This window comes from Syngnathus floridae, chromosome 1 (assembly GCF_059516105.1).
Source record: "Syngnathus floridae isolate MCC-2025c chromosome 1, RoL_Sflo_1.0, whole genome shotgun sequence".
In the NCBI taxonomy this organism is placed as follows: domain Eukaryota; kingdom Metazoa; phylum Chordata; class Actinopteri; order Syngnathiformes; family Syngnathidae; genus Syngnathus; species Syngnathus floridae.
In genome coordinates this window covers 23,578,196-23,606,049 of record NC_142413.1, presented here as the reverse complement: position 1 = coordinate 23,606,049, position 27,854 = coordinate 23,578,196, and the positions used below count along the sequence as shown (strand labels likewise).

The 27,854-nt window shown below is 39.7% G+C and overlaps 4 protein-coding genes and 1 long non-coding RNA gene across 9 annotated transcripts in view; 3 read left to right on the top strand and 2 right to left on the bottom strand.

The window, feature by feature from the left end:
- The first annotated feature begins 229 nt into the window (after positions 1–229).
- gcna (germ cell nuclear acidic peptidase) lies at positions 230–6,405 on the top strand. Its single transcript, XM_088389024.1, has 13 exons — positions 230–370; positions 517–614; positions 692–857; positions 943–1,015; positions 1,077–1,129; positions 1,226–1,286; positions 1,383–1,453; positions 1,540–1,962; positions 2,088–2,253; positions 2,331–2,475; positions 2,576–2,711; positions 5,639–5,843; positions 5,917–6,405. The coding sequence occupies exons 2-13, from the start codon at positions 525–527 to the stop codon at positions 6,161–6,163; spliced, it is 1,836 nt and encodes a 611-aa protein (XP_088245150.1). The 5' UTR covers positions 230–370; positions 517–524; the 3' UTR covers positions 6,164–6,405.
- A 255-nt stretch (positions 6,406–6,660) lies between these two features.
- On the bottom strand, positions 6,661–9,982 carry cetn2 (centrin, EF-hand protein, 2). The gene is made up of 5 exons (XM_088389125.1): positions 9,693–9,982; positions 9,454–9,615; positions 9,014–9,142; positions 8,525–8,662; positions 6,661–8,064 (listed from the first exon to the last, which is right to left on the bottom strand). Exons 1-5 carry the CDS (start codon positions 9,693–9,695, stop codon positions 7,975–7,977), a joined length of 522 nt encoding a protein of 173 aa, XP_088245251.1. The 5' UTR covers positions 9,696–9,982; the 3' UTR covers positions 6,661–7,974.
- Positions 9,983–10,495: 513 nt separating this feature from the next.
- nsdhl (NAD(P) dependent 3-beta-hydroxysteroid dehydrogenase NSDHL) lies at positions 10,496–15,272 on the top strand. The gene is made up of 7 exons (XM_088388913.1): positions 10,496–10,655; positions 10,745–10,906; positions 11,134–11,280; positions 11,367–11,495; positions 12,109–12,251; positions 13,409–13,511; positions 14,037–15,272. Exons 1-7 carry the CDS (start codon positions 10,635–10,637, stop codon positions 14,367–14,369), a joined length of 1,038 nt encoding a protein of 345 aa, XP_088245039.1. The 5' UTR covers positions 10,496–10,634; the 3' UTR covers positions 14,370–15,272.
- A 1,382-nt stretch (positions 15,273–16,654) lies between these two features.
- Positions 16,655–27,854, top strand: part of znf185 (zinc finger protein 185 with LIM domain) — a 20,223-nt gene continuing 9,023 nt past the window's right edge. For all 3 annotated transcript variants that reach the window (XM_088388883.1, XM_088388874.1, XM_088388865.1), the window contains exons 1-20: positions 16,655–16,820; positions 17,532–17,585; positions 18,654–18,774; positions 19,100–19,195; positions 19,287–19,313; positions 19,420–19,476; positions 22,452–22,493; positions 22,578–22,649; positions 22,746–22,826; positions 22,916–22,972; positions 23,525–23,608; positions 23,687–23,968; positions 24,868–24,933; positions 25,161–25,241; positions 25,478–25,552; positions 25,886–25,960; positions 26,766–26,840; positions 27,045–27,098; positions 27,491–27,541; positions 27,637–27,681. In XM_088388883.1, coding sequence (XP_088245009.1) covers positions 17,576–17,585; positions 18,654–18,774; positions 19,100–19,195; positions 19,287–19,313; positions 19,420–19,476; positions 22,452–22,493; positions 22,578–22,649; positions 22,746–22,826; positions 22,916–22,972; positions 23,525–23,608; positions 23,687–23,968; positions 24,868–24,933; positions 25,161–25,241; positions 25,478–25,552; positions 25,886–25,960; positions 26,766–26,840; positions 27,045–27,098; positions 27,491–27,541; positions 27,637–27,681 — 1,451 coding nt within the window. In that variant the 5' untranslated portion in view covers positions 16,655–16,820; positions 17,532–17,575. The remainder of the gene's footprint in view (positions 16,821–17,531; positions 17,586–18,653; positions 18,775–19,099; positions 19,196–19,286; positions 19,314–19,419; positions 19,477–22,451; positions 22,494–22,577; positions 22,650–22,745; positions 22,827–22,915; positions 22,973–23,524; positions 23,609–23,686; positions 23,969–24,867; positions 24,934–25,160; positions 25,242–25,477; positions 25,553–25,885; positions 25,961–26,765; positions 26,841–27,044; positions 27,099–27,490; positions 27,542–27,636; positions 27,682–27,854) is intronic.
- LOC148404674 (uncharacterized) lies at positions 18,487–21,203 on the bottom strand. Of its 3 annotated transcripts, none has more exons than XR_015861202.1 (3): positions 20,891–21,203; positions 19,509–19,626; positions 18,487–19,182 (listed from the first exon to the last, which is right to left on the bottom strand). It is a non-coding gene; the product is annotated as an uncharacterized LOC148404674 (long non-coding RNA). The 3 variants fall into 3 exon arrangements; XR_015861203.1 differs by lacking the exon at positions 20,891–21,203 and adding an exon at positions 20,352–20,856; XR_015861198.1 differs by lacking the exon at positions 20,891–21,203 and having other exon boundaries at positions 19,509–20,343.

Here is a 27,854-nt window from a genome sequence, read left to right as displayed (position 1 = left end):
AAATTTGTTTCATAACAGTATGTATTTGGTTGAAATTTCTGTAGTTAAAAAATGTCTGAAAAAAGTATTGGCCCCCGGGCCCCTTCACTTTATCAAATCTGGCCCTCCTTGCAAAAGGTTTGGACACCCCTGGCGTAGGGCGATGGTGATAGTAGTTACTATGCTTATCTACAACAATCGGACCCCGCATTGTGACGTAACCATTGCCTACTTTTTTGTGATTGGGTCTTTACGCCACAACGAGCTTGCTCTCATTGGTCCATAAAGTATGACGCAACGATCCACCAGATTCGAATTTCCAGTCGCCGATCTACACTTTCTCGTTGTTCCTTTTAAACCCGTTGAAAAACATTTGATTGCCATCAAAAAGGTAATTTTTCAAAGTTTACGTTCTGATAATGCTCAAAAGAGTCTTAGAAAAATAGGCAATTCAGTAGCGCTACTTTGCCAAAATACAGCAAAATATCTTGAATGCTAACAAGAGAAGCAACCGATTTGTTTCTTGCTGTTTTATAGAGGAAAGTATGAACGATGATACTCGCAAGTTATTTGAACGAGTTTCCAAAAAGATGGGCTGGACCGGGGTCGATGGACTAGACATAGCACAAACGAAGGTTTGCGGTTTGTTTTCAAATTATATTGCCTTCATGGATGTCTCCCAATATGTTTTCATTTATCCTTCCTTTTGTAGCTGATTAATGCAATTGAGAAGCAACGTCATGGTGCCACAACTGGGGGTAATTTTGCTGACCGATCAGTGTCGCCTGAGGACGAAGATAAAGAAAACCAGCATTTCAAGGCCAACGCATACAAAAACGCAATTTCGATTGACTCCGGTGACGACGAATTTGACCATTGTGAGTGAGACGTAACCTTGGAATTGAATTTGAGCCAGATCAACGTTGCACTGGTTCCATGGATATTACTCTATTCATTCCTTAGTTCGTGTGAGCTGGAGCACTCCAAGAACTAAAACTAAGCCAAAGAAACCATGCAGTGTTGCGAAGATAGAAAGGTAGGATATCGTATTTCGTCAGTTCACCTTGTAAACAATTTCTAATGTTATTCGTTTACAGTTCTAGTGTTCGTGCAGTGAGCTCGGATGATGATAGTGGCGATTTTGAAAAATGTGAGTTTTAAAATAGTTGTTGAGTATGAAATGAGCCCTGTAATTGTAAAGGCAATTATGCTACCATAATGACAATCTTTCTGTGTCATCCTTAAGTCCTGCACCGTGTGAAAACTCCTGCTACCAAGCCCAGGAAATTATCAGATAGTGAGGACAGGTGACTATTTTAATTGTCATCCAAATTTGCATTACTGTATTCCTGTTGCTGAAAGTGTGTTTTAAAAAGTTTTTTTAATCTGTTTTTATCCAAAAGCCTTAAAAAATTTATTGTGGATGATGACTTATCAGATGATGACTTCATTCAGGCCAAATCATCCTCTAAAGGTATTATAGCTCAAATCAGCATTGACTTTAATTTTAAAACAACAGCTTTGTGACTAGTATGTCCCCCTCTTCATTTTTTCATCCAGGGTGTAAGAAGACCAATACTCCAGCCGCACACAAATCATTCAGGAGACCACTGCAACCGTCTCAGTTTGCCTCTCCTTTGTTCATTAGTGATAGTGGGGATGAGAATAAGAACATTGTCATCAAGAGCACTTGGAAGACTCGCCACACAAAGCCCAAATCCCTGCCAAAACCTAATGAAAACAACCCAGTGATTTGTGACCAAAAGAACTGCCCACCATCACCGCTTTTGCCCCCCACCTCCCCATTCACCGGTCCTCGGCCATTCCACCGTACTGCGACATCTTGGCTTTCTCCTAAGTGTACGCTTTCAACTCCTCTCAAGATGGACGACTCTTCCGGATCTGAAGACGAGTTCACGTCCTTACTGGAGAGGCTTAAAAAGAAGAACATAGTCACTGACTCTACCTCCAAGACCAACACTGGTGCAACAGAAAAAAAAAAAAATGGCCCTTCTCTCATTACATAAGATGTTTCACTTGCATCTATTACTAGATTTGACGTATTCATTTTGATTTAAAACCTGTCTCCCGTTTGTTCTCAAATTCAGAATCCAGTTGGGGCCCTCCTGTGTCACTTCCAGTCGTAAAGGGGCCAGCGAAACCCAGGGCCACCTCATTAGGTGAAAAAGATCCAGATGTAAAGACCCCTGGGAAAAGCAGCACCCTGAAGCCGAAAGTGAGTCAGACGGAACCCCGACATGGCCCCGTAAGCAGGTGCATCTTCTATTGAGTGTTTTCTCGACCTTCGCCATATAGCAGTTGCTTTCTTAACACGTTTATCTTTCCTTCAGACTAGTTTTGTGCAAAACCCCAGGTTGCTTCTTGGAGTCCCTATCAAATCCTACCTCCAGCTACTGCCGCAATTTTAGGCAAAAGAAGGAAGAACTGTCGAGCAAACTGTATCAGTTGTACAACTGCAGTGTCTTTGACAGGAAGGTACTTAGTTGTGTCATCTCTTTATGGGCATACTTATGTATATATGTGTATGATGCTTAGCTTATTGAATGACTGCTGTTTTCTTGGCTGACATTTATAGCTCCCCATCGATATGTCCGTGACCTGGAACAAAAAGATGCGCAAAACAGCAGGCTACTGTATTACTGGTCAAGAGCGAGGTGGAGGGAGCCGTTACGCTCGCATCGAACTATCCGAGAAAGTCTGCGATTCTGCAGGTAATTCTTTTATGAAGGTGGTGCTATTTGCAGTATGTAATCTACAAATCAGTCAAACATTGCTTACGGCAGAGAACTCAGTCAGGGCCATATTTGCCCATTTTCTGAGAATTTCTTCTTTGAAAAATGTAACAGATGTATAGTCAGACAGTCAGGACAAATTATTATTTTTTGTTTTTAGCCACTGTGTAAAGACTATGTGCATGGAAAAAAAAGTACCGTAATTGCTGGACTATAAACTGCACCGGATTATAAACCGCACCAGCTAAAATTCAGGGATATTTCATTTTTTTTCTTAAATAAGCCGCACCGGACTATAAGCCGCACGTGCACACGAGTTTTTTTTCAAAGAAAGACAGTACATAGAAAGCCTTTTTAACGTTTTAATAACATACTTGAACATGCCTTTCTAAACATTGCCTGTGACGCAGCAGTAGTACCGCAGCAACGCGGAAGTGTGCACGCGAGTTATTAGCAAAGAAAGACTGGACACAGAAAGTTTTTTTAAAGCTTTAATAACATACCTTAACATTTCTTTCCAAACACTGCCTGTGACGCGGCAGTAATACCGCAGCAACACGGAAGTAACACAGCAAAGTCACTGAGACGCGGCGGTAACACAGCAACAACACAGCAGCAACACGGTAGCACAGCACTAACAGGGCTGGTTAAAAAAAACATACCAGTAAAAGTAAAAAAAGAGCCGTCTTCATCTTCCTCCTGTGCACTGAAACCATCAAAGTCTTCCTCCTTAGTGTCCGATTAGAATAGCGTTAGATATCCTTCGCCTCACACTTTCTCAGTCTCTTTCGTCGTCGGTTTTATGCATTTCTTCGAGTGTGAAGAGGGTCTGTTCATGCTAATCTTATTCATACACGAAGCGCTAAATTACATTAAACTAGCGAGCGACACGTATAGCTTAAAAGCGGCATCATATGCATTTCTTTTATCCCCCATAATGACGGTTTGTGTATAAAAGCTTCCTGTCTTTGTGTGAATGCGAGTGTGTGTGTGATGCGCGAGACAATCACGTCTTCTTCGGCGCATTATCTCTTCTTCGTCTGTCTCGCTCTTGCTTCCTGCTAGAGCACCCCCTGGAGACCGGAGGCCGTAAAAATCCATAAGTACGCTCCAGAGTAGATACAAGATAATGTCATCAACATCGACTGCCTTTGGCTTAAAAGCGGCATCATATGCATTTCTTTTGTCCCCCATGATGACGGTTTGTGTATAAAGGCTTCCTTTCAGTAATGTCCGTCTTGATCGCGTTCTGCATGATGCACGAAATGTAAACACAAACTAGCGCGTCTTCTTCGGCGCATTCTCTTCTTCGCCTGTCTCACTCTTGCTTCCTGCTAGAGCGCCCCCTGGAGGCCGGAGGCCGTAAAAATCCATAAGTACGCCGCGCCGCCGTTTAAGGTTCAAAGTAACCTTCTGAATAAAATGCATTAAAAGTTCACATTCATTACAACTTGTTTTTGGTGAGCAAAATGTCAGAAGAATTGAATTTAAATGCTGATTGATTGGGTTTTAATACACTGCAGATGGTCCAAACGGCGCCACTGCCTTGTGTAATCTCTGAGTGATATGGCAGAGTAAGAGAAAGGGTTTAGAGCACAGGTGTCTAACTCAAGGCCCGGGGGCCAGATACGGCCCGCCACATCATTCTATGTGGCCCGCGAAGACAAATTGTGCATCAAATTCGTGTGTCATTACTAGAATTGCAAATTGTCTTCAGTTTTAATAATATCTTTTTTTTTTTTTAAATATTTGACCAGTTTTTACTCGTCTGATTTGAAAACGAGTTATTTGTCAGTTTGTTTTGTAGCTTTTACTGTATATAATATGAGGTGCTCAGACATTTATTTGGGTTGACAGTCATAACGGCCGTCCGAAAGAAGCTATGACGACAATGTGGCCCGCGAAAAAAATTAGTTTGACACCCCTGCTTTAAAGCATTAAGAGTTTGTTTTGTAGCTTTTACTGTATATAATAGTAATAATAATAAGAGTAAAAGTGATCAAGTCATCACAAAAATCCAGAAAAAAATCTTATTATAACCTGACTATAAACCGCAGGGTCCAACATTTTGGAAAAAAGTCACGGCTTATAGTCCGGAAATTACGGGGTTTATTTATTTATTTATTTATTTATTTATTTATTTTTTTTTTTGAATACCACTTTTTTGCCAGACTGATACCATTACGAGTAGGCTACTCAATTCCGGAGTAAGCAGGGATACAGATACCAAGCGCTGATACCATTAGTTTTTTTTAAAACATCAAATTTGCCCCAGAAAATTATGATGAATCATTTTAAATAAAGATCTAAATTTTAGAATTTAAAAGTAAATTGCTATTTTGGAATCAAAAATTAATATATATAGGAAATTATTGTCAGTTTCCTAATCTAATTTCTAGTTCTCGGCTGTAAAATAACCACAAGAGGAGTGGCTGATCTTGGTATTGCCAATGCGAGTACTGATATATGGAATTAAGCCTGGCCTCGGTACTTGCCCGTACCTAATTAAAGAATTTTTTTTTTCTTTTCAATTGCTGAAATTGGCTAAACTAAATAAGTCACGTATACCTTTTTAATAAAAGAGCATATCCTTGCAATTGTTCTTTTCAACAAACCGGTCCCATCTTGAGGTGATCTTTTTCTTTCTAAAAACTCTAAAAGCTTGTTTTTAAGGCCGACTGGGAACATAGAATTGCTCCTCACCGTTGAGCACTAAAATGCTGTGATTGCCACCTATGTTTTTTTTCAGTCTCTCTGTAGACATGAACCCAGTAACATTCATCATCAAGCCTCTCGAGATCACTGATGACACTTGCGCAATCACCTTGTGTGACAGTCTCTGAAGTTCTTCAGTTACGTAGTCACGCGTAGAAGAGTATTTTGATTAAAACATCTCTCCTGCCTAGATCGCCTCCGAGACACACTGATCCACGAAATGTGCCACGCTGCCACCTGGCTGATCAACGGCGTGAGGGATGGCCACGGAAGCTTATGGAAGGCGTACGCTCGCAAGTCCACCTTGGTACACCCCGAGCTGCCGATAGTGACTCGCTGCCACAGCTACGACATCAAGTTCAAATTCAAGTACCAGTGCACCAAATGTCAGAATACGTACGTGGAGTACTTCCTCTTTTTTAGATGGAATGAGCTTTTTATGTGCATCACTAAACTTGCTCGTCTGTAGGATCGGTCGTCATTCCAAGTCCCTGGACACTCACAAATTTGTGTGTGCACTTTGCATGGGCAAACTCATCCTGCTCACGCCGTTCAAGCCTCATCCTCCTACACCTTTCGCCAACTTTGTGAAGGAGAATTACAAGAGTGTACGCCAGGAGCTGGCGGACCAAAGCCATCGGGAAGTAATGCGCAAACTCAGCATGGACTTTGCCTCTAAGAATACACTGAGTGACATTCATGATTCAGACCACTGAGGTAAGTGGAACACTGCAATGGAACGACAATAAATATCTGCTGAATATCTGCAATGACTTTACAAGACATTGGTTGTCAATAATACATTTTACAGTGTATGTGTGTGTTCTGCTCTGGTTGTTTGGTTTAGCTTTGTATCGAAGAGGTTGTGATGTTTTATACACAGATGTCACCTAATTCTATTTATAGATATGTTGTTGCATTTTAACTCCAAATAAAGTTTGAATTGTTTGTTTTGAAATCCAATGGCATCGTGCTTCGACTGGAATGGTTAAGGTAACGGGTCATTATCATCCAAAAATTTTCCATAGAGCTTGTTTTCCATGTTGTAGATGAACAGGAGCCTATCATCAATTTTCTCATTGATACCTCTGGGAAATGTAGTTAGTGGTTTGACCCAACATGTTTTTGTAATGTGGTTGAACCAAAACCCACACAAAGATCCTCAGAACTGTGTGTGTGCTAATTATTTGTTCACCAAAAATAAAACAACAGCAATGCTTAAAGGTATTTATTACATCTGTACCATAAATAGTATTATTCTTGTTTTTTTTTTTTAAATGTACTATACAATATATAAACATTGAAAAATACAGAGCACAGATAAACACAACAAAGCAAGGCATTCACAACATGTAACTATAATGGTGGTCAAGTAAGCATTTCCATGGAATTTGAACATGAAGTGTAAACTGTGAATTAACTATTAAAGCAAAAGTATTAGAGCAAGCACTGAGTTTGTCATCTATGTAATCTTCACAAAAGTATGCAGCATCCTGAACAAGAGCATCTTGTACATTAATGGACCTCTTAGGACAGGGGTGTACAAACTTTTTGCGAGGGCCAGATTTGATTAAGTGAAGGGGCTCAGGGGCCAATCGTTTTTTCGGACATTTTTTAACTACAAAAATTTCATGCAAATGCTTTCATTCATCTCAGAAGAGTCATAACATTGAAGAAACTGTATGAAATTCCTTAAATTTATGAGTTTCAAATTATTTTTGCCTCATGAACATTTTAAACAGGAGTTACAAGTAATGCAAAGTTGTCTGTTATTATTAAAACTTAAAACAAGTGAATTTTGCTCTTGTCATTTACAATATCTTTCAGAAAGTAATACTTTGTGTCACATCTACAGGTTCATAGCATCAGTATTAACATGGCCACTTTGTAATATTTAATATTAAGTAATATTTACTTTTGATTTACTTTTGACTCACAGCCCCACGTGGAGAATCACTGTTGTGATGCCAGTTCAGCTTGGAGCTGCTTTACTTTATCAGCACGGTCACTCCCTTTTAGCTTGTCGTATGTGTTAGCATGTTTAATCTGATAGTGTCTCTTCAGGTTGAAATCCTTAAACAAGGCAACCGTCTCTTTAGAAATTAGACAAACACAATTATCTTGATTTTCAGTGAAGAAGTATTATAATTCCCATTTCTCTTGAAAGCAATGTCAACTTTCCTCATTTTCTTTGCAGTCACCATGGCAGAAATGAGCGGAGAGGGGTGGAGCTGCCACCTTTTGGTAATAGGAGGAATTACAGTTTCAAGTTTCGTGATTTTTTTTAAAATTCAGTTTGACAGTGCAGGCGGCCCATAAATAACAGATTATAAGACCGAAGCTGCGGGCCGTATGAAATCTGACCGGGGGCCGGATTTGGCCTGCGGGCTGGACTTTGGACGTGGCTGTCTTAGGAAGATCTAACACAATTCACCTTTAATCATATGACACTATACGATACTAAAAGAGACAATTAAGAAAGGATAAAATCTATAGGCAGCTTTCCATGTAAAACCAAATATTAGCATCAGTACAAGCAAGTTTTCTTCATAATTCGCAGGAACTCTTGCTGGTTCACTTCTCCATCACCATCTCTGTCTGCCTCCTCAATCATTTCCTTTTATATAAGAGAATGGGAACATGTATCAGTTGAGCACTAAGATAATCGATTGGTAACCTCTGCAAGTATCAACCGAACAATTGCCTGGTTGAGACCCGTTTTGCAAATAACTTCTTGTCAGTACGATGCCACATGATCCCCCTCTTCATAAAAAAAGTGCAATTACGATTCTAAAGTGGAATCATTTCAAGAAGGGTTAACCAACTTTACTTGTTGGTCCTTTGTAATTTATTGGGTGGGAGTAGAATTTTGTTAATTTTTGAATGGGTCAGCAATAATTCATGTTCTTCATTGAAGAATTGCAAATAAAACGGTTGCGATGGCATTCTTTTTAATTGTGTTATTTTACATGGATCTTCAAAACAAAATGTTTATTTGTGCTCCAAAATCTCCCAGATTAACCTCTCATGGGGGTTTACTAGAAACGTTTCCACCCTATCTGCAGCCCTTGCCTTACCTGCAGCTCTTCATCTGTGAGGTTTTCTCCGAGCTCCTTTGCGACTCTCTTGAGATTCTTGAAGGAGATCTTACCGGTCTCGTCATCGTCAAACAAGCGGAAAGCTTTCAGTATCTCCTCTTTGGAATCCTTCTCGGCCTCGAGTAAAATGAAGAGCAGTTGTCACTAAAGCCTGTCATGTCAATGTGAGACATTCTCTATGGAATTAGCTTATGCCTTGGGAATGCTGACCAATGTATAAACACTTTTGATATAAATTATGTCTGCGTTATTCTGTGGAAGTAAGCCAAAACATACTATTGGAACAATTCATATTACCCATAACTGCTATAATGTATTTCTACTAAAGTATACAAAGTCCCCTGTTATAGATGAAAAAAAATCATGATCTTCAATTTTGGTTCTTGTAAATTCCAAAGGGTCACAAAGCAGACACAAAATTTTAAGAATTTTGCATCCGACCAACCAGCAACAGGTTTATGTACTTACCATCTTCTGTGTCATGACACTGAGGAAATCACTAAAGGAGATCTTCCCTGTGCCCTCCTTGTCCACTTCACCAATCATCTTTTTGATCTCCTCTTTCTTTGGTTCAAAACCCAGAGCTCTCATGGCAACCTTGCACAGGGAACAGACGGGAAAAATACAACTTCAGTAAATAAATACCATCAGATTAATTTTGCAAATAGTGTCTGGGTGTCTTTAATTATTCAACTGCAGATGTGGATGACAGGGGGCCCTATTTGCACAAATGTTTTTTTTTAAATAATAAACAGTTGCTCTTACAGTACAATATGTCAAGTAAAATTGGAGAGTTATGATTTGAAATTAAGTTACAGAAAATAAAGAATGGATTTTACTTTCCTGCCTAACTTGAACATATTTCGACTTTTCTCTTCCAATACCCCCTCGGCAGCTGTTCTCTATACCTTGAGTTCCTTAACCTCGATGTATCCAGCGCCATCGGTGTCGAATAGCTCAAAGGCCTCCCGAATCTCCTGCTTTTGCTCCTCAGTCAACTCAGGTTTGGGGGTCGTCTTCTTGCGAGGGGGAGGCACCGGTCCCTGCAAGGATGGTCTCTTAGCACACGCCTAGTGGAGACGCAAACAAGATGCTATTAGGTTGTATATTGACATATGCATTTATAGTGTTAGTCAGTTTTACTCACCATCAATTATGTATTTACCAGGTTGAGCAAATCCGCTATTATCCCTACGCAGAAGCCCTATATATTTTATTATATAAAATGATATATTTGTTGTACATCAAATTCGCTGCAAATACCAACAAGACACAAACAAATATCGAATATACAACGTCACGTGAGGACTGGAAAAAAAGTAAATAAATGGACCGCTATGTTTTTATTCCTCAGTCATTTGTGTAGCAGCTGTTTGTCATTCAGACGCTTGTTTTGGTTACCGTATGTGTCCGGATACTGTACACTAGACCCAAATAGATTTAGTCATGGAAATCGGGCTTTTGTGGTGTTATAATCAAACACGCCAGTCGTAGAAAAAGTTGATTGGTTGTTGATAGTCACGGGATGGGAAGAGGTGACACGATTGGACGGAAAGAGCGAACCTCGGACCAGTCAAAATTTTTGAATCACATCGTTTTCTTGTATGATATATGTGTATATATAAAACTTATAATGATTTTCCTTTGCACTTATTCCGTCGTTTTTTCCAATTCACTCACACTCAGACATTTAGGAAATATAATACAGTAACGAAACAAGTGTTCCGCTCTTGTTGACGTTTATTGTTCTTATGAAGTTCTCAGTTGTGACTAATAATGAAAACTATTTTCCATTCAAATGAACAATGAAAAGCATCCAATTGTCGGCGGCCGGTTCAGCTGCAGAGACAGGAGACGTATCTGATTGGACGAATTTGTGGTGGTCTTTTACGTTAGCGGTATCTGATTGGCTAATGTACTGCATCTTCCCATTGCTGCCCAATCAATGATAAGACCTCACTCAGCTGATTCAGTCAATCAGGTAACAGCACTCACGATACCTGTTCAAAACGAACAAAACGTCACACGCTCACTCGTGGTTGTAACCTTTAAAATTACACCACTACCATTTGAAATTTTTGAGCTGACGATGGCCACACGTGTTCGACCGGTGAGTTCTATCCCACAATCTTCGAAAAGTTTTTGTGCCATTGCTGTAGAAACATAAGCGATGACGAAACTACGCCATGTGTCTTTCAGAGTAGTAAGCGCTGTGCGGTCATCGGGGGCTCAGGTTTCCTGGGCAGGCACCTGGTGGAGAAATTGCTGGAGCGTGGCTACACCGTGTCGGTGTTTGACATTCGCCAGAATTTCGAGATACCCGGCGTCGCCTTCCACCAGGGGGACCTCTGCGATTTGCAGGTGAGGGCTTCATCTTCCTGTACTGCAGATTGCAAGGGGCCTTAAGGAGAACACTTCAAACCGGCACTCTCAATCACTATCACTTAATCAACTTTTTTTGTAGCTGATAAAATTATTCTCCAATATGAAGATAGGTAGCCAGATAGCTATATTTATTTCATATTTAATATTACAGTATCTTATATAAATAACTGACATCGACCCCAAAATTCTTTATTTTCTCACAGGCTCTGCTGCCAGCACTGAAGAGTGTGTCTCTGGTGTTTCATTGTGCCTCTCCATCACCAGCTAGTGATGACAGGGGACTGTTTGAGAGGGTCAACATTCAGGGCACCAGGACTGTCATTCAGTCTTGCATTGAAGTCGGAGTACAGGTGAGACAGACGGGATAAGAGGTCATTTGTATAGTACGTCTCAGACGTGATGGCAGATGAAAGGTTTCATCTTTTTCTGTTGTCAGAAATTGGTGCTGACGAGTAGTGCCAGTGTGGTATTTGAGGGCTCTGACATAAAGAATGGGAGAGAAGATTTACCCTATGCCAAGAAGCCTATTGACTACTACACAGAGACAAAAATCAAGCAAGAAAAGGTAGGAGAGTGACCTGTTTAATTTAGCTTGCTGTTTGAAGAGCTGAATTGAGGTTGAAACACTACCATGACACCCCAACTCAATAACGCAAACCTTAACACCTAAACCATAACCTAACCCCTACTTTGAAACTCAACCCTAGTTTTAAACACGACTATGAAACTCAAACCTTAGTTTGAATCCCTACCTAAAAACCCTAGTTTGAAAAGATGACTTCAATTTGAAACTGTACTATGAAACCTAACCCTAACACCAGCCCTAGTGTGAAACCCTAACTTTAATTTGAAAACCTATTTTGAAACCCTAACTCTAATTTGAAACCTTAATCCTAGTTTTAAACCCTACTATGAAACCCTAACTCTAGTTTAAAACTCTACTTGGAAACCCTGACCCTAGTTCGTAACCCTAGACCCTAGCTGACTTTAGTTTGACACCCTACTATGAAACTTAACCCCGGACACCCTAACCCCTAATTCTTAGTCACATGTATTGCTGCCCCATTTCATCCAACCTCAATAGAAAACACCTGACAACATTGTAGTAAAAAAAGCACTTGCCTTCAGCCTTCACACTGTCACACAAATGCATAATTCGTCGCATGTTTGCGTCCAAGTTGGTACTGGAGGCATGTGACAAGAAGAAGGGTTTCCTCACCGTTGCCATCCGTCCCCATGGCATCTTTGGACCTCGGGACCCGCAGCTGATCCCCATCCTGGTTGATACAGCTCGCAGGGGCAAGATGAAGTTCATCATTGGGTGAGTCTGAGTCAAGGCAGACTTCTCATCTAAGGCAACATTCATACTTGATATGGATCTGAATTAATTTATTTGTAGATCTGTGAAATGTTGCGGTGTGTGACTGTAGCGTTATGGCACCACGTAGAATGTTTCTTGTTCTTTTGCTGTCGTGTTTATAGCTGTGTTAGCGGCATGGTTGTCTGCAATGCTTTAGAACTGCAACCCCTTGTTGCAAGGCTTCTGAAAAAAAAATAATTTCTTGAATATTCTAAAAACGTGCATGATTTAGTATAAGCACAATGTAGCTGAGCTACTGCTTGTTCTCCTATACAAGATATTATTTAAAGGAGTCATATTTTTTCACATTTTAATATAGTTCCTAAATGCCCGAATCACCTGTCTGACACGCTTTTGTCAAGGTTCAAGAATTAGATCACTTGCTGAAGAATCTGGCTTTTGTTACTATGACAACCACGGGCAGAGCCCTGGCATTCTGACTTGAGCGACTTTCAATTGTGGGAGCAAAGGCTAAAATATTGTTGTTAAAAACAGAAGCCAGCACCTATGTTTACAAGAGCTGGTTGAGGCACCATTTCAAACACTATATTGTGTGCATGTGCCACATAGTCACATGACCAAACACAAATCGCCCACAGTGATTTTCCACTTAACGTGAGATACTATGAATTCCACGTCTCATTGAAGGCATCAATAACTAACAATAACTGGTAGCTAACATCAATGACGGCGAACAAGGGCGTACTGTTTTTATTTCCTGGGTTTTGGCTGTTGGCCACTGTGAAGAAACACTTTTCATTCAAGAGAGACTGAGGGCAGCAAGTAAATGGACCGCTGCAGCAAAGTGGAGACTATGGAGTATACATAATACTGCAGCAAAGGGGACAGCAACAGGGTAAGAATTTTTGGGTGACTTTCTGTTGCAAAGGTACACACCCTTATTTTATTGTCAAGGCACACCGTGCATTTGAAGTAGTATTTTCTAGTGTATGATGTTTAGGTAGAGTTTTAGCTGTTGAGCCAACCCAACGTGTCAAGCAAGAGACTTTAACTGCGCAACAGCTAAAGATCACTGCAAACCTTTTAGCTTTCTAAAAATAAAATGACAAAAAATATATCGATTGCGGATTTGACATTTTATTTCATGTGTTTTCCAGGGATGGCACCAACCTGGTGGATTTCACCTTTGTGGAGAACGTCGTACACGGACATATCCTTGCCGCTGAACACCTGAGGCCCAACTCGCCCATATGTGGAAAGGTCTGTGGGATTCAATTTTAAACGTTTCCCACTACAACTATGTTGTGATAGATCATCTTATATGCCTTAGAACATTATCATTTAATAGCCACAAAAATATTTCCATCAAATCATGTGTGTTTGGTCTTCACATAGCAAGGAGTATGTTCAGTTCTGTCAATTTTTTTTGCTAAAAACAATTCAATTTAAAATTCATTTCCCTGTTATACTGCTCTTTATGCTTACAAAAATCAACAACTTTAGGTTTATTCTAATATACATATTGGCATAATTATTGATGGGTGTATTTGTGTTCAATTAAATAGGCCCATATTGAACATGAGTAAATTAGAGAGGAAACTGACACCATTTTGTTATTATTTCAATATACTTAAAATTTGTGCTATTCTTGTTTGGTCATCTGTCATGAGCTCTTTCTAATGTAAAATATGTCTTGACTAAATAGCGTTTGGGAGACACTGCTGTTTACCATGTGTGCGTCAGGCTGCTGAAATGAAAATTAATCTTTTGCTTTGTTTTCACTAGCCATATCATATCACCAATGATGAACCGGTTCGATTTTGGGACTTCATGTCAGATGTGTTGGTCGGCCTGGGTTACCCCGCGCCACGCTATCATTTGCCCTACACTCTCGTTTACGGCCTGGCTCTTCTGCTTTGGCTTCTGTCTCTGGTGCTACGCCCCCTGATCTCCTTCAAACCTACGTTCACGCCAATGAGAGTGGCTCTGGCTGGAACCCATCACTACTACAGCTGTGAGCGAGCCAAACAGGACATGGGCTATAAGCCTCCGGTTAGCCTAAAGGAGGGGATCGAACGCACAGTCCAAAGCTATCCTCATCTCAGACAGAATGCATAAAAGGAGAGTTATGATGATAACAGTTGAGGCACATACACTGAATGGACGAATCCAAATTGACATCATTCCAAACTAGGCAACAGTTACTGGTGGCAAGCCTTCTTGTGCCTTTTCAACTGCACTGTAATATTTGCTCCAGCAGATGTCAGCATCTCCCCATCCACACGTAGGGAATTATTCAAAAGCATTTGCAAAGTACTTCTATTTCAATAGCATAAATAAAATGCACTTAATTCCACAAAGTGTACAGACTAGGAATCAATTTACTATAGCAAAACAAGCCAAAATATATTATAGGATACAAGAGCAACGCGACACCTCTCCAAACAAAAAGCATGATGCGTGTTTTCAGTCAAAACTGAGCATTGTCATTTGAGTTATTGATGTGTTGGATCTTATTAGATTTTGGGAGTGTGGAGGCAGTGGTAGCGCTTGTTTCATATGCACACAGTCATCCAATGGAGAGAAAAAAAACACTTTAATATTGTTCATGGATTTTCTTATCAGATGCAAGCCATCAGTCAACAATGTCATGAGTTATGACAAATGTGCACCCAAATTCCATTTCCTATTTGGCATTGCAGTGCGCGTGTTGCACAAAGCAAAAGTCCATGGAGAAACGCATGTTTGTAGTTTTTGCATCAAGGAACTGAAGTGGCCCTTTAATGCTGCCTTCAATTTCATCTGATACTTTTTGTAATGAATTACAATGCAGAGTTTTCTCATCTTTAATTGACCATTTTCACTAATGCTAAAAATCCCTGCACCTCTGCTTCAAATATCATTTTAGTTTCTTCCCCGAGGAGAGAAAGCTGTTGCAAAAGTGTACTGTACTTCAATACAATGAAATAAATGTGATTTTTTTGTTTTGTTATGTTGCTAAATAAAACGTTTTGTAATTCAGTAATTGCACTTGGACGGTCTAAAAAAAAAAAAAAGTTTTCTTTGAATAAAAATACAGCTCAAGAGTACCAGGGACCCAAAAATACTAAAATCGACCGTACTGCCGTAAAAGCAACAAACACATAAAAAAATGTTAGAAAATACAACAGAATTTATTACAAATAATGTGAATCAAAAAGTCTTGGGTCATAATGTTGTTTGTGCGATCGTGAAACCACAAATGTGTAATTGTTGGTGGAATGGTTAAGTGATGCTGTTATTGTTGTTTAGCTTTTTTTCTTCTTTGTGGCACTAATGCAGATTATCTAATCTAATGCAGTCTTTAGTTTTGCTGTGCTATGTGATATTCACATTTGTGAGTTGAGTTTGACATTCCGCTCAAACAATGACATCTGCTAGCCAGACTAGGCGTATGGTAAGTGTCCAAGGCAGTTACACTTTGTCTCTTTCCTAATGTGCCACCTGGGCAACACTAATAATCACTCTGTAATATTGCATAATTGTCTGTTTTTATGATGACTAGTTAGGAACAGAAATGATCACCAGATCCAATAAATCAAACATCTGGCCATGTTGCGTTGGGAACGTCACGTCCGGCCAGATACAGCAGTGTTTTTTTTTTTTTTTTTCCTCAAGCAACCATACATCATCATGATTGAGTGCTAGAGTTGCAGTCACTAGCAAAGGCTGTCAAACTGGTTTGTCGCTTGAGGGTAAAAAGAGAGACAGAGCCAACTATGACAATAGACGCGAGCATTAACACTTGTCACCCGAGTGCAGACTTGTTGTGCAATCAATTCACACCTTCTTTGCTGTAAATAAAAAGCATGATTGTGTTTTGGGTGTTGGTAGAAACAGTTGTCCATTTTGTATTACCGCTGATGTGCACACAAAATCAAAGGACATTTTCACTATATTTATCAACTATAATAATTTTAGTAAGGAATAGGAAGTATAGATATACGTATATTTTTTGAAATTCTCAGAAACTGAAATACCTAATTAAAGGATCTGGAAATTCTACTAGAATACAGTAACAAAGTATTTGTATTTAGTTACTTCCCTAAGTACAGTAATACCCAAGGCACCTTGCTATCTTTTATCAGTGTTTGTCTCAAGTGATTGTTTGCTGCTGACCTTACATCGCTTGCTTCCTCTTTAATGAGCACGAAAGCTATTTCTCATTCCCACTGGAGATGTTGCTCCGTGTCACCAATGCATCGGCCCTTGTTGTCAGATCAGCATTTCCCTCTTTAGATAGTTGGCCACATGCAAGGCAGCGATTTGCCTGCTCACTCCCAAAGAACAAAGTGAATACCAAGCAACTTGGATTAGTCAGAGCGGTACAAACACAGTGCTCCACCCCACACATTTTACACTCCTTGACTGGCTCAGCTTGTTAGAGCTCACACCCGTACCTGTAGCTCTAGACACCTGTCAGAAACAAGAACGCACAAACATAGGCACACACACACACACTTTCCAGCTGGCACATTGAGCGGGACACTACACTGCTACGAGCCTATCCGGATAAATAAGTGAGACCAGGTCGGTACTGTCATTTTTTATCACTTCCTGATTGAAGTCATCTGTCAATCTGTACCATTTTTTAGTCTGTTTGCCATCATAATTTTCTAGCTGTTCCTTGTCACGAATGCTTGTTTATGAAGTTGCCTGTCCTGTTCCTTTGCGCCGCTTAAGCACACTTCATTAATCATTGATGATTTTGTATGGGCAGGTCTCTTAAATCTTGGACAAATATGTCTTTTGAGGCCCCTGTGTATTTACTTGCACTAATTAGTGTGGCAGGAAACATAAGATTCTGACGGAGTAAAGTTTTCATGTTATATTTGCTTAAGGAATTTTACCGAATTTTCTCAGTAAGGAGACTTTCACAAGTCATTTTTGAAAATTTTCTTGTATTTTGGCTGGAAATGAGGTTAAAGGGTTGGCCGCTTCAGAAGACGTTTAACACAAATCATCGTCATGTTTTTTCCGCAGAATATTCTTTGATATTCAGTCAATAGCATTTTTTCTGCTTTTTTTTTTTTTTTTTTGGGGGGAAGTGGAAAGACAGGCTCGTCCTCATGTCTAAAGGATGAGTAAGGAATTCCTTTCCGAGTGTGTTCTTTTCGGAGGAAGGGAAGGGAACAAAGCGTGGGAAGGCTGATTGCTATCAAAACAGCCATTTGTTGGTTAGTCTGTACAATTTCTCGTTTCTGCCCTCCCTTATCTGAAAATGTCGTGTGCATCTTTCAGGTGGCCTGATAAGAACCAGTGAAGACGCGAGAGAAAATCCAACCATGGCAACCGGTGAGTAGGAAAAAAGTGTCTTGCCCAATAATGGGTCATCACAGGGCGTGTCGCTCAGACAATGGTATTGTCTCATTGTTTGAATTGTATGCAAATGGAACATGCATTCCTTGGCTAATATCCAGCCTCACAAGTAAAATACTGTTAGTTATGAATTATGTTGATTTTTGTGTTACCACTTGCCGAAGGTGTCCAACAGGATTCTGTACTTGGTCCAACACCTTTTAACATGAGCAATTATAATCCATGTTGTTGGTAACCTTAACCATTTGTATGTCTACCTCCTTGCGTCACACTGCCATGTGTACAGACAAATTTTACTAACATTCAAAATGCATAATTTTCAACAGAAAACCTCACACAAATCGAGACCTCCAGCAATATTCTGTCTGTTTAATTTCTCACTTTCGTCAAATAACTGGGAATCTGGCTCGAAGGTTCACTTCCTTTTGAAAAGCACATTAACACTCTCTAAAGTTAGTTGGGCTTTCCTTCCTTACGTAAATACTTGTAAATACAAATTTTGCCACACCGCTTCTGGTTAAAATGACTCCCCTCGTAATCTGAAGCCCTTCTGGCGCAGTGTGCAGGATTTGACAACTAATTTTCAAGAGTGGCTGATGGTCATAGTGTTTTACAAAAATATAGCAGTTAAGAATTACAGGCAAGCGCAGCTTGTAAGTAGCCTTCTGGTTAGCATGTCTGTTTTATAAACTCACTGATTCAATTATTAATTCTGGCCTGCATGTTTTGTATCGCCTGGTACTTTGGCTTCAAAACAAAACATGCATGATGAGTTCATTGAACACAAAATTTTCCATTGGGGTGAACGTGAGATAAATTGTTGTTAGTCTCTATGCACGCCATCTTCAATTGAAGAATATTATTTTTGACAAACAAATTGACCATTTGTATTTCATTTATTTATACAGTTGGAGAGACATTCCTTTAACAAGGTTAATGTTTATGATAGTGGGTGTTGTTAGGTGCAAAACACTCAAATTGCATCATGCTGTGGGGAAGTGTAATAATAAATACATAACAGTAAGTCTCTTGTTTTATATTCAGAGGGGGAAAAAGCAACTGTTTTCCGTACCACCAAAGTCAGGACGAAGCTGAAGGATGACCTCAGCTGGATGAACCGCAACAGTGAACTTGAGGAGGTTCAACCTGCAGAAGAGAAACCATGGTAAGTTATAAGCCTCTAATTATACACATATTTATTTATTTATTTAAATGAAAATGAAATTAAAATCACATAATACAGATTTTATCATGCATTGTAATTTTTAGCTATGGCATTTTAGAAAAAAAATGTACCGGTTGCTGAACCTAGCCAATAATTTATAAATGTTGTGAAACTTATTACTATATGAATGATTATGTTATTGTTATTCTGAAAATCTGATTTGCTAAAGAAAAAACAAAGGCAGATTCTAAATCAACGCAAAATAAAATATAGTCGATACAACACTTCATCTATGAACTTAACAAGTCATTGTGTGTTCATGCAGGATGGCAGAATTAAGGGCCCGGCGTCAAAATGGAGCGGCAACCAGTCCAGTGTCTTCACCCACTTCCACTGCACCACCGAAGTCTGACAGTCAAAAGTAAAAAAACAAATTGTAAATTACCATAATGCATTTCATTACTTGGAAAACACAACATGATACTGATATCAAGTCTCTGTTTTGTACTTAGATCACCATCCTCGGGATTCATGATCAAGTAAGTCAAAGACAGCTGCAAATATGGCGGAACTAATGAAAAACATACAATTAGATGGTCGATTTGTGAAAATTTGATTGACTCACAATTTTTGTTGTTGCTACAGAGGTGTTTTCAACAAGACTTATAAGACTTCAACAAGTACTACTTCCAATGGCATTAGGTAAGGCTTGCAGATCTGATGAAGACACTTACTGGTCACAGCATTGGGTCCATCATGCAGGCACAATCTGATAGCAGTCAATACTCAAGAGATGTACCGTATTTTCTGGACTATAAGTCGCTCCGGAGTATAAGTCGCACCAGCCATAAACTGCCCCAAAAAGTGAAAAAAAACATATAAGTCGCTCCGGAGTATAAGTCGCATTTTGGGGGCAATTTATTCGCCAAAATCCCACACCAAAAACAGTCATGAACGAGCAACAACAGGCTAAACGATAGCAACAACAGGCTAAACGATAGGTATGCTAACGTGACAAACACAAACAAAGAGCTGAGAACGGGCCTGACGTAACATATAGAGTGATTAAGGACAACTATTACATGAATAACATGTTTATAAAACCATCAGTGTCACTCCAATTCATTAAATAGCAACAACAGGCTAAACGATAGGTATGCTAACGTGACAAACTCAAACAAAGAGCTGAGAACGGGCCTGACGTAACATATAGAGTGATTAAGGACAACTATTACATGAATAACATGTTTATAAAACCATCGGTGTCACTCCAATTCATTAAATCCATCAATCGTTCAATACGATAGCAACAGGCTAAACGATAGGTATGCTAACGTGACAAACACAAACAAAGAGCTGAGAACGGGCCTGACGTAACATATAGAGTGATTAAGGACAACTATTACATGAATAACATGTTTATAAAACCATCGGTGTCACTCCAATTCATTAAATCCATCAATCGTTCAATACGATAGCAACAGGCTAAACGATAGGTATGCTAACGTGACAAACACAAACAAAGAGCTGAGAACGGGCCTGACGTAACATATAGAGTGATTAAGGACAACTATTACATGAATAACATGTTTATAAAACCATCGGTGTCACTTCAATTCATTAAATCCATCGATCGTTCTTTGTCAACAATGGGTGCGCACGGCTGAGGGCGCTTGCACTTCGAAATATTCCACAGGCTCATATAACGATAGATAAACTATATTTCAAATAACTATAATACAAGCCAATAATATTATCAAACCATCCGTGCACTTTAATTCCATTAAATCCAACGATCAAATTCCTCGTCCTTTGTCAACATCGCCGCGCGTGCGCCCTGATGTCAGCCCCGTCTTTATTCCACAGATCTACTATATAACTATATTGTAGCGTTAATAAAGTACAAGGATAGACGTGGGTTTGGTAAACGGCTCTTTATTAAACAAAACAAACTTCCAAGCGTGTGGCGGCGTGGACTTCCAGACAGACCGGGCGTGCGTAATGGCCATGTCCGAGCCCCGCGCACCGTTCGCGGACAACCACTCGGCCGAGCGCCGGCCCCCGACTCAGTAGAGTAGGACCGGGCGTGCGTAAAAGCCATAATAGTTTTTCAAACCTTCTATGTCACTCCAAATCCTTAATTCCTTCAAACTCTTTGTCCTCCGTGTCACTTAGAAATGATCACCGCTAATGATGCCGATCGTCCTTGTGTGGGCACGTTTGTATGTAAACAACCGCCGCGCCGCGCTACTGACGTCACTTGAAATAGTAATCCATTGGTACATCACGGTTCTCCAAACTTTCTTTCTGCTGCTCGATTACTGTTTTCAGCTGCATATTTTACAACTTGAAGTTTGTAACCTCCAAAATATGAGTTTCTTTTTGGTGCCATTTTTCTTAAGCCCACCCAGTTGATGAGTCACGGACAACGGTGAAATTTAGAGCGCCCTCATCCAGTTTCGTCTGAAAATATATATTTTTTTGGTTGTTTTATCAAAGTCAAAGTCTGCTTTATCGTTGATTTTTTTTTATATACTAAGACACGCAAAGAGATTGAAATTACGTTTCCACTATCCCTTGGTGAGATAGTACACATATGCATACAAGCAACACAAAAAAAACCCAAGAAGGCACAAACAATGAATAAATAAGAGTGTTGAATAAATGATAAATACACAAATAATAATAAATAATAATAATAAATATAATAGGAGCAAAAATGGAGCAAGTGTACATACAGCAGACAGTGGACTTGGATATGGTGCTTTAAAGTGTTAATTGATTTATTTGATGTTTTCTCTATTTTTTATGTTTTGAATATGTTCAAGATAAAGATATAAAAGCATGTGAAGTGATCAACTATACTAAAAATAACATGGGAAGTGGTCAACTATACTTGTAAGTGATGTCTTAATGATCAAGTAAAAATTTGTGAAAAAAAAAACATATATAAGTCGCTCCTGAGTATAAGTCGCCCCCCCACCCAAACTATGAAAAAAACCGCGACTTATAGTCCGGAAATTACGGTAAAATACGACAAATCACAGCACTTGACAAGGTACGTCCTTTTTTTAGGATGTAAAATCAATTAAAACTCAGCAAAGGTAATAAACTTACCTGTTGACTGCAAATGGTGCTAATTCCAAGTCACTTCTCAATCTTCCTTCCATCACTCGGCTTATGTTTGCTAGTCTTACAGTATTTTCAGTTGTTAGAAAACAGAAGCTGGGCACTTTTTCCCTCCATTTCCTGATATGGATATTCCGTCATAGAGTCAGCAAATCCTCTGAATTAGCTAACCCAGTGCTGATTCCAAAGAGATTGAACCAAAACAAGCGCATTGGGTTGAGGATTTGACCCACTACATTGGGTCAACATTTTGATTCAACAATGTAAAAGGTACCCATCCTCTCCAAATCCGTTGTGTATAGTAAACGCGGCGTAGGGGAAATTAATTCCAACATTTCGGACCAGCTTGAGAGTCTGTACATACTAGAGGGGCCACAATCCACCTGGAAGGTCATAAAATTATTAATACATTTTCAAGTGTACTGAAAAAAAAAAAAAGCACCTTCCTTTTTGCCAGCAAAATTGTTTACAGCTCCACTGCTACTCCTACGTACTCAGTAAAGGATCTTGTGATGATAGCTTTTCGTTGGTGTGTTGTGTTTTGGCAGTGGGATATCGAAAGTCACCAATAGACATTACGAAGGCAACAAGTAAGCTCACTAAGATGTTGTATTGACTGTAAACAAGTATGAATATGTTATCGTGAGATGCGTGTGTGTGTGTGTGGTCCGTAGCACTCTCCACACGGTGAAGCCCTCAACCCAGAACGTGGACAGCAAGATTAGCAGCGAGGAGCAGTTGAAACGGTAGGACATGCACGCGCACACATGCACACGCTGTTCAATTTAAACCTTACCTGCTGAGAGATTGCATTAACGCCACATTGGCTCCTTTTTTTTCAGCACGGCAGCAGCCAGCAAAGTTCTGAACAAATCCGCAGCCAGAGAAAGGTCTTATGTGCTCTCTGCCGCTAAGAAATTTGAGTACGTCCCGACTTTCTGCAGCTTAGAGAAAGGAGTGCTTGCATGTTCTGCTCTCATAAGTCTCTATGTATTCACCCCATAACACACAGGTCTCAAGCAGCTGAAAATTCAGTGACTAAAGAATCACCACCATATGTGGCAAAAAGGTAAATAGCAACTATTTAAAAAGTACAATGCGATCCATTTAAGATTTTTTCTTCAGAAGAATTGTCCACGTACATTTCCCCATAATGCAAAGTGAACTTTGTTACTTTGTTCAGAGCGATATTATATTAATGTCATGTCACGCCTGATGACAACCGTTTGAACACCAAGTTTTGATTGACGTTTGAGAAAATGTTTAGCCGCCAAGTTTGAAATTGCCTAGGTGCCACAAGATAGCAGCAAAGCACTACTTTTGTCAAAATTAAACTGTTCAACTCACATAGTCCCTTGTCACAAAAATGGAACCAAAGTGATGCCTTAGCCTGAGCATAAAAACAGCAAATGTATTTTTCATAAAGGTTCCAAACAAAAAATGTTTCACCCCAGAATGATATACTATCATTATGCTTTTCAACTTTGGAGGTCCCAAGTTTAAAAAAAGTAATAGCATGAGTATGAAGTATGAATATGTCTCACAGAAATCACATTACAGAGATGCAATCACTGCCTCAAATGCTTATATGTATATCCATGTGTGTGGTTCACATATTCAGGGTGGAGTTTGCAGATGTGTACCCCCCTGTCCCTCCCATCACATCTGTCACGTCTATGCCAGAACCACCCAAGACACAAAACATGTAAATACTCGGCCAAGCGTCTAGATTAAGCGGTCTTCCCTTGCTGTCAAGTTGTCTGATTTACTGTCTTTTTAACAGCATCACCACTTCGAGTGAAAAGACAGCCGTCGTCACTGTTAATGAACCTCCAAAGGTGGAGTTGGCCCCCCCTGAACCCATCAAACAAGACCCCCCTCCGGTTTTGGCTGTGAACAAGAACCTGTCTGAAGACATGAAAATGGATAATGTGGCCGCTCCCCTCCCTGAACTCATCGCCGATTATCTTCACGTTTCCGCCTGTTCAGAACACGATGATTCGGGGGTTACCGACACTCATCTCGTCACAATCACTGAAGAGCCAGAACTTTTGGATGACTCAAGGTCAGAAATCTAAATTAGTTAAGATTCTAGCTACAGGTCACTTGTAAAAACATCTTTGAAGTAGCCTTCAAATGTTACATTCGTAGTCTCACCTTCACAAGCAAATAAGTATAAGAACCCTTGAGGATTAATTTCACAATGTTTTTATTACTGTAGTTGTAATTTTTGTATAGGTGTCAAAATGCCTTGAAAGCAGTTTCCAATATTATGCACATCAGAAGTAGTTACATAGTCATAAGATACAATGTTATATTGTATTTGCAGCAAGATGTTAGCAGCTAGACATGTGCCTTCAAAACTTAAGAGGAGCTCTAATTCAGTTTGCTGTGTAACTACTCATTCACTATTAGCCCAGTTAAAATTGACTTTCGATTGACATACCCTATATGTCAATAGTAGTAAATATTCATCTTTGACGTCTATAGCCGTCAATAGCACTGAATGGTTAAAGGTCAAGGTGCAATTTAGGTTCATCTTGAAAATTCACCCAAAAGCTGAATATGCCTCACTTATTGTGAATAGCGTAATAATGCAGAGCATTATTATTGCATTGTATTTTTCAGTTATTTTAGAAGGCCTTGCTACTTGTGATGTTCTTCAACACCCCAATTTTAAAATAATTTATTCAATATTATTGAAAGAATTGGAGCACAGATCAGTTTAAATTGAAATAAAGTGGTAGTTATGCTAATCAGAACTGTGCTGCCAAGTGTCAGGGCTCAGAGTGAGAAACTAGACAGTATACTTTCTTGTATTGTGCTGCAAAGGCTTTATTGGGTAAAATTGGAATTTCTGTGCAGTATTTCAATGGCATTTCAGTGGCATGCTTGCATTCCACCTCAACAAACATGTCAAGGAGACTTTCACGTGGAATTCCATGCCTTATCTTATCTTCACAGCTCCAAAGTTGAAACACTTACTGCCATGTATGAAAACCTTATTCCAGCCGACTTCAATTCAACCAGGTATGGGCGGCAATACTTTCCTCAATACGTAATGTGCAAATATTTTTGCAGTCTTTGTTTGAGTGGCTTCAAAGAAAAAAATAATAATGTTGCTTCTTCTAAACTTGTCACCTGTTTATAGTTGGAAGCAACAAACAAAAAATAAAAACTTTCCTTTGCCTCTAACATGTTATGTTCAAGCTTCACATGCCATCTGATGAGATCTCTTTTCTTCGTTTCCCCGTCAGCCTGAAGGATGATGAGCCAGTGCTGGCAGAGGAAGAGGAAGAGGAAGAGGAAGACTCAGCGGACACTCACTCAGAGGAAGGGTACACAACTAAAGCTACTTTCTTATTCATTTCATAGCCGCGTTGGCAAGAAGACACCTGTTGGCACTTGGCCACTGTGTTCACTTCAAAGGAGTCAAATCTCTTTTACAGCTAACTAAAAATACCTGTCAAGAGTCAGTTCCAAATTAGACACGAGTCATGACTCAAGAGATATAAATATGCATGCGTGCGTGTGTCAAAGTAGGTTCACTAATCATTTTCCTTAATGTCAATAGAAAAGAACAGGATCCAATTCCAGAACTCCGCAGCCATGAAGCAAGGACAGAGGATCTCTTGAATCTCAGTTCTGGGTTTGTTAAAAACACACTGTCAGTAAAATGAAAGGCATCAAGGTTGTTTTAGAAGATGAATCACAAGGTGGCACTGTTGAGCTTCTTATACTTCTACTATTGCGTTCCGTCACTCTGCTCTGAAATCTATGATCTGTTTACTTACTGCATTAATGCTGCACAACACAACATTACATAACATTACTCCTCCACATTCTGGTATGTATGGTAACTTGTCTTATTCAATCTCACTTGCCGGGATCAGTACAAAAACACACAAACACACACTCCATACCATAGTGATTTCTATTTATTTTTGCTGTTATTTTTACTGTTATCTTTCCGCCTCCACAGTCAAGAAGACCTCGAAGAGCTTGTTCCCCCCAGCCCTGTACATTGGAGTCAGGATCTACACTCGAAATTTGAAAGGTTCAAAAGAAAAAAAAAAGAAAATCAATTTTTACTATGTTCCAAATCAGTGCCCTCTTTGTCAGTGGCAGTGTATTTCCATATTGTGCAAGTCGAATGCAAAGCTTTGCACTGCTCTGTATTTCACATCCGGCAAAAACCAGTGGTAGCTCAAATGAATGCAATCTCAAAAGAAACATGGAGTGAGAGAAATTGTTGCAAAAGCCTTTGGTCTCCATCTGTGTCTGCATCAGGGTTACAATAGCGTTGGATTTTTCACTATAGTTGGAGTGCAATTCTTAAAAAAGGTCATTACGTTTTGTGTCATGAAGTAAATTACAGTGCTCAAACAACTAACCTTCCTCCTTCTGCATGGACTGCAAGCAATAAGGAATAGGTTAAAGAGAGGCTATGTTGATGTGATGGTGAATAGCAACATGGTGGAACTATACAGGTAGAAAAGTGAAAATGAAATTATACTTGTTGAAAATGCATTACAGCCATTAAATTTTGTTGAAGCCCATTGGTCTTGTATTTCATGCCATCTCTGAGCATGAAATATAAATTCAGAAATTAAAGTTTCTTGAAGCCGACACTTACAAAAAGAAAACATTTTACCTGCGCCACTGAAAATAGAAGCGAGTGTTCTGTTCTGATGGAGTATCGCTGCTTTGTTTGCCTCCGTTGGCCTCAGATGTACCCATGAGTTAGACTGAAAACAATCCAGTTAGATGTAATCACAGGGCTACCTGGTAGGAAATGTGTTTTGATCTGATGACTTGTGCAATAACGACTACTGACTCAGATGTGTCTCTCTGCCCATCAGCAACACAGAGTCTGTCACTATAACCACAGAGTCTGTCACTGTAACCACCCAGACTGTAACCGTTCCTGAGAAGAGGTATTGGCAAATACACACATACACAAAATCTTTTCTGCCCTGGTTTGCAGGCTAGTCAAATGCTTGCAAGTCTGTCAGTGCTTTCAATGTAAATAGTGCATGAGAAGAACCACAGTAACCTTTGCCTGCCCTCTTTTCTCCGCTCATCACGTCATGGATGCACTTCCTCGCTCCTTTCCTCTCCATCTTGCCATCACCGTGCAGTGAGGAGCGGGACATCTTGACCTCACATGTGACTACCACAGTAACGGAGTTCAGGTAGCTTGACTTGCCTTTACTGGGCTTGTTTGATTTGATATGGTGAAAAGCTCTGTGATCTTTCTTTGTGTTTATTTATAGTACGGTGGCGAAGATGAAATGTAATATTGAGGATTTTGGTCGCATTTGGAATCAACGGCAGTTGGATCATCTTAATTCGAGCTAAAAATAGTATATGTCAAACAAAGTTATGAAATCACAGAGTAATCGTGTTTTTTAATCGTGATTTCAAAATCAATCCAAGTCATTATCGGGCAAGCCCTACCCCTTAGTTCATTTCTGTTTCTGTTTACAATTCATACCGCATTACATCTTTCCATTAAGAGTCAGTGTGACACTAGACGCATCGTGCTAACAATTGAGAGTGAAATCAGTGTGAAATTGTGTTTCAGCTCGACTGATCCATTTGATCCGTACCCGATAGGGAGCACATCCCCAAACAGGTAATCATATTGCTTTGGGAGCTGTGACAGTTTTGCAGCTCTCGTCATGCATTATGCAGCGCAATGTGATTACGAGTCCCCTTTCTCTCCTGCAGCTCTTCTGACCTGCTACAGCCCCTCGCAGATATTTCCATTGACAGGTACAGAAAGGATCACACAAATTCCGCCGTTCTCTATTGGGATTGCTGTTTGTGCTGCTATTGTGAGCAGACAAACATGTCATGATTGCGATACAGCGGTTTCATTGTCGATTGGATTGTAATCGGAATTAATCAAATAATTACAATTAAATTGACTATATTTACAGAGAAAA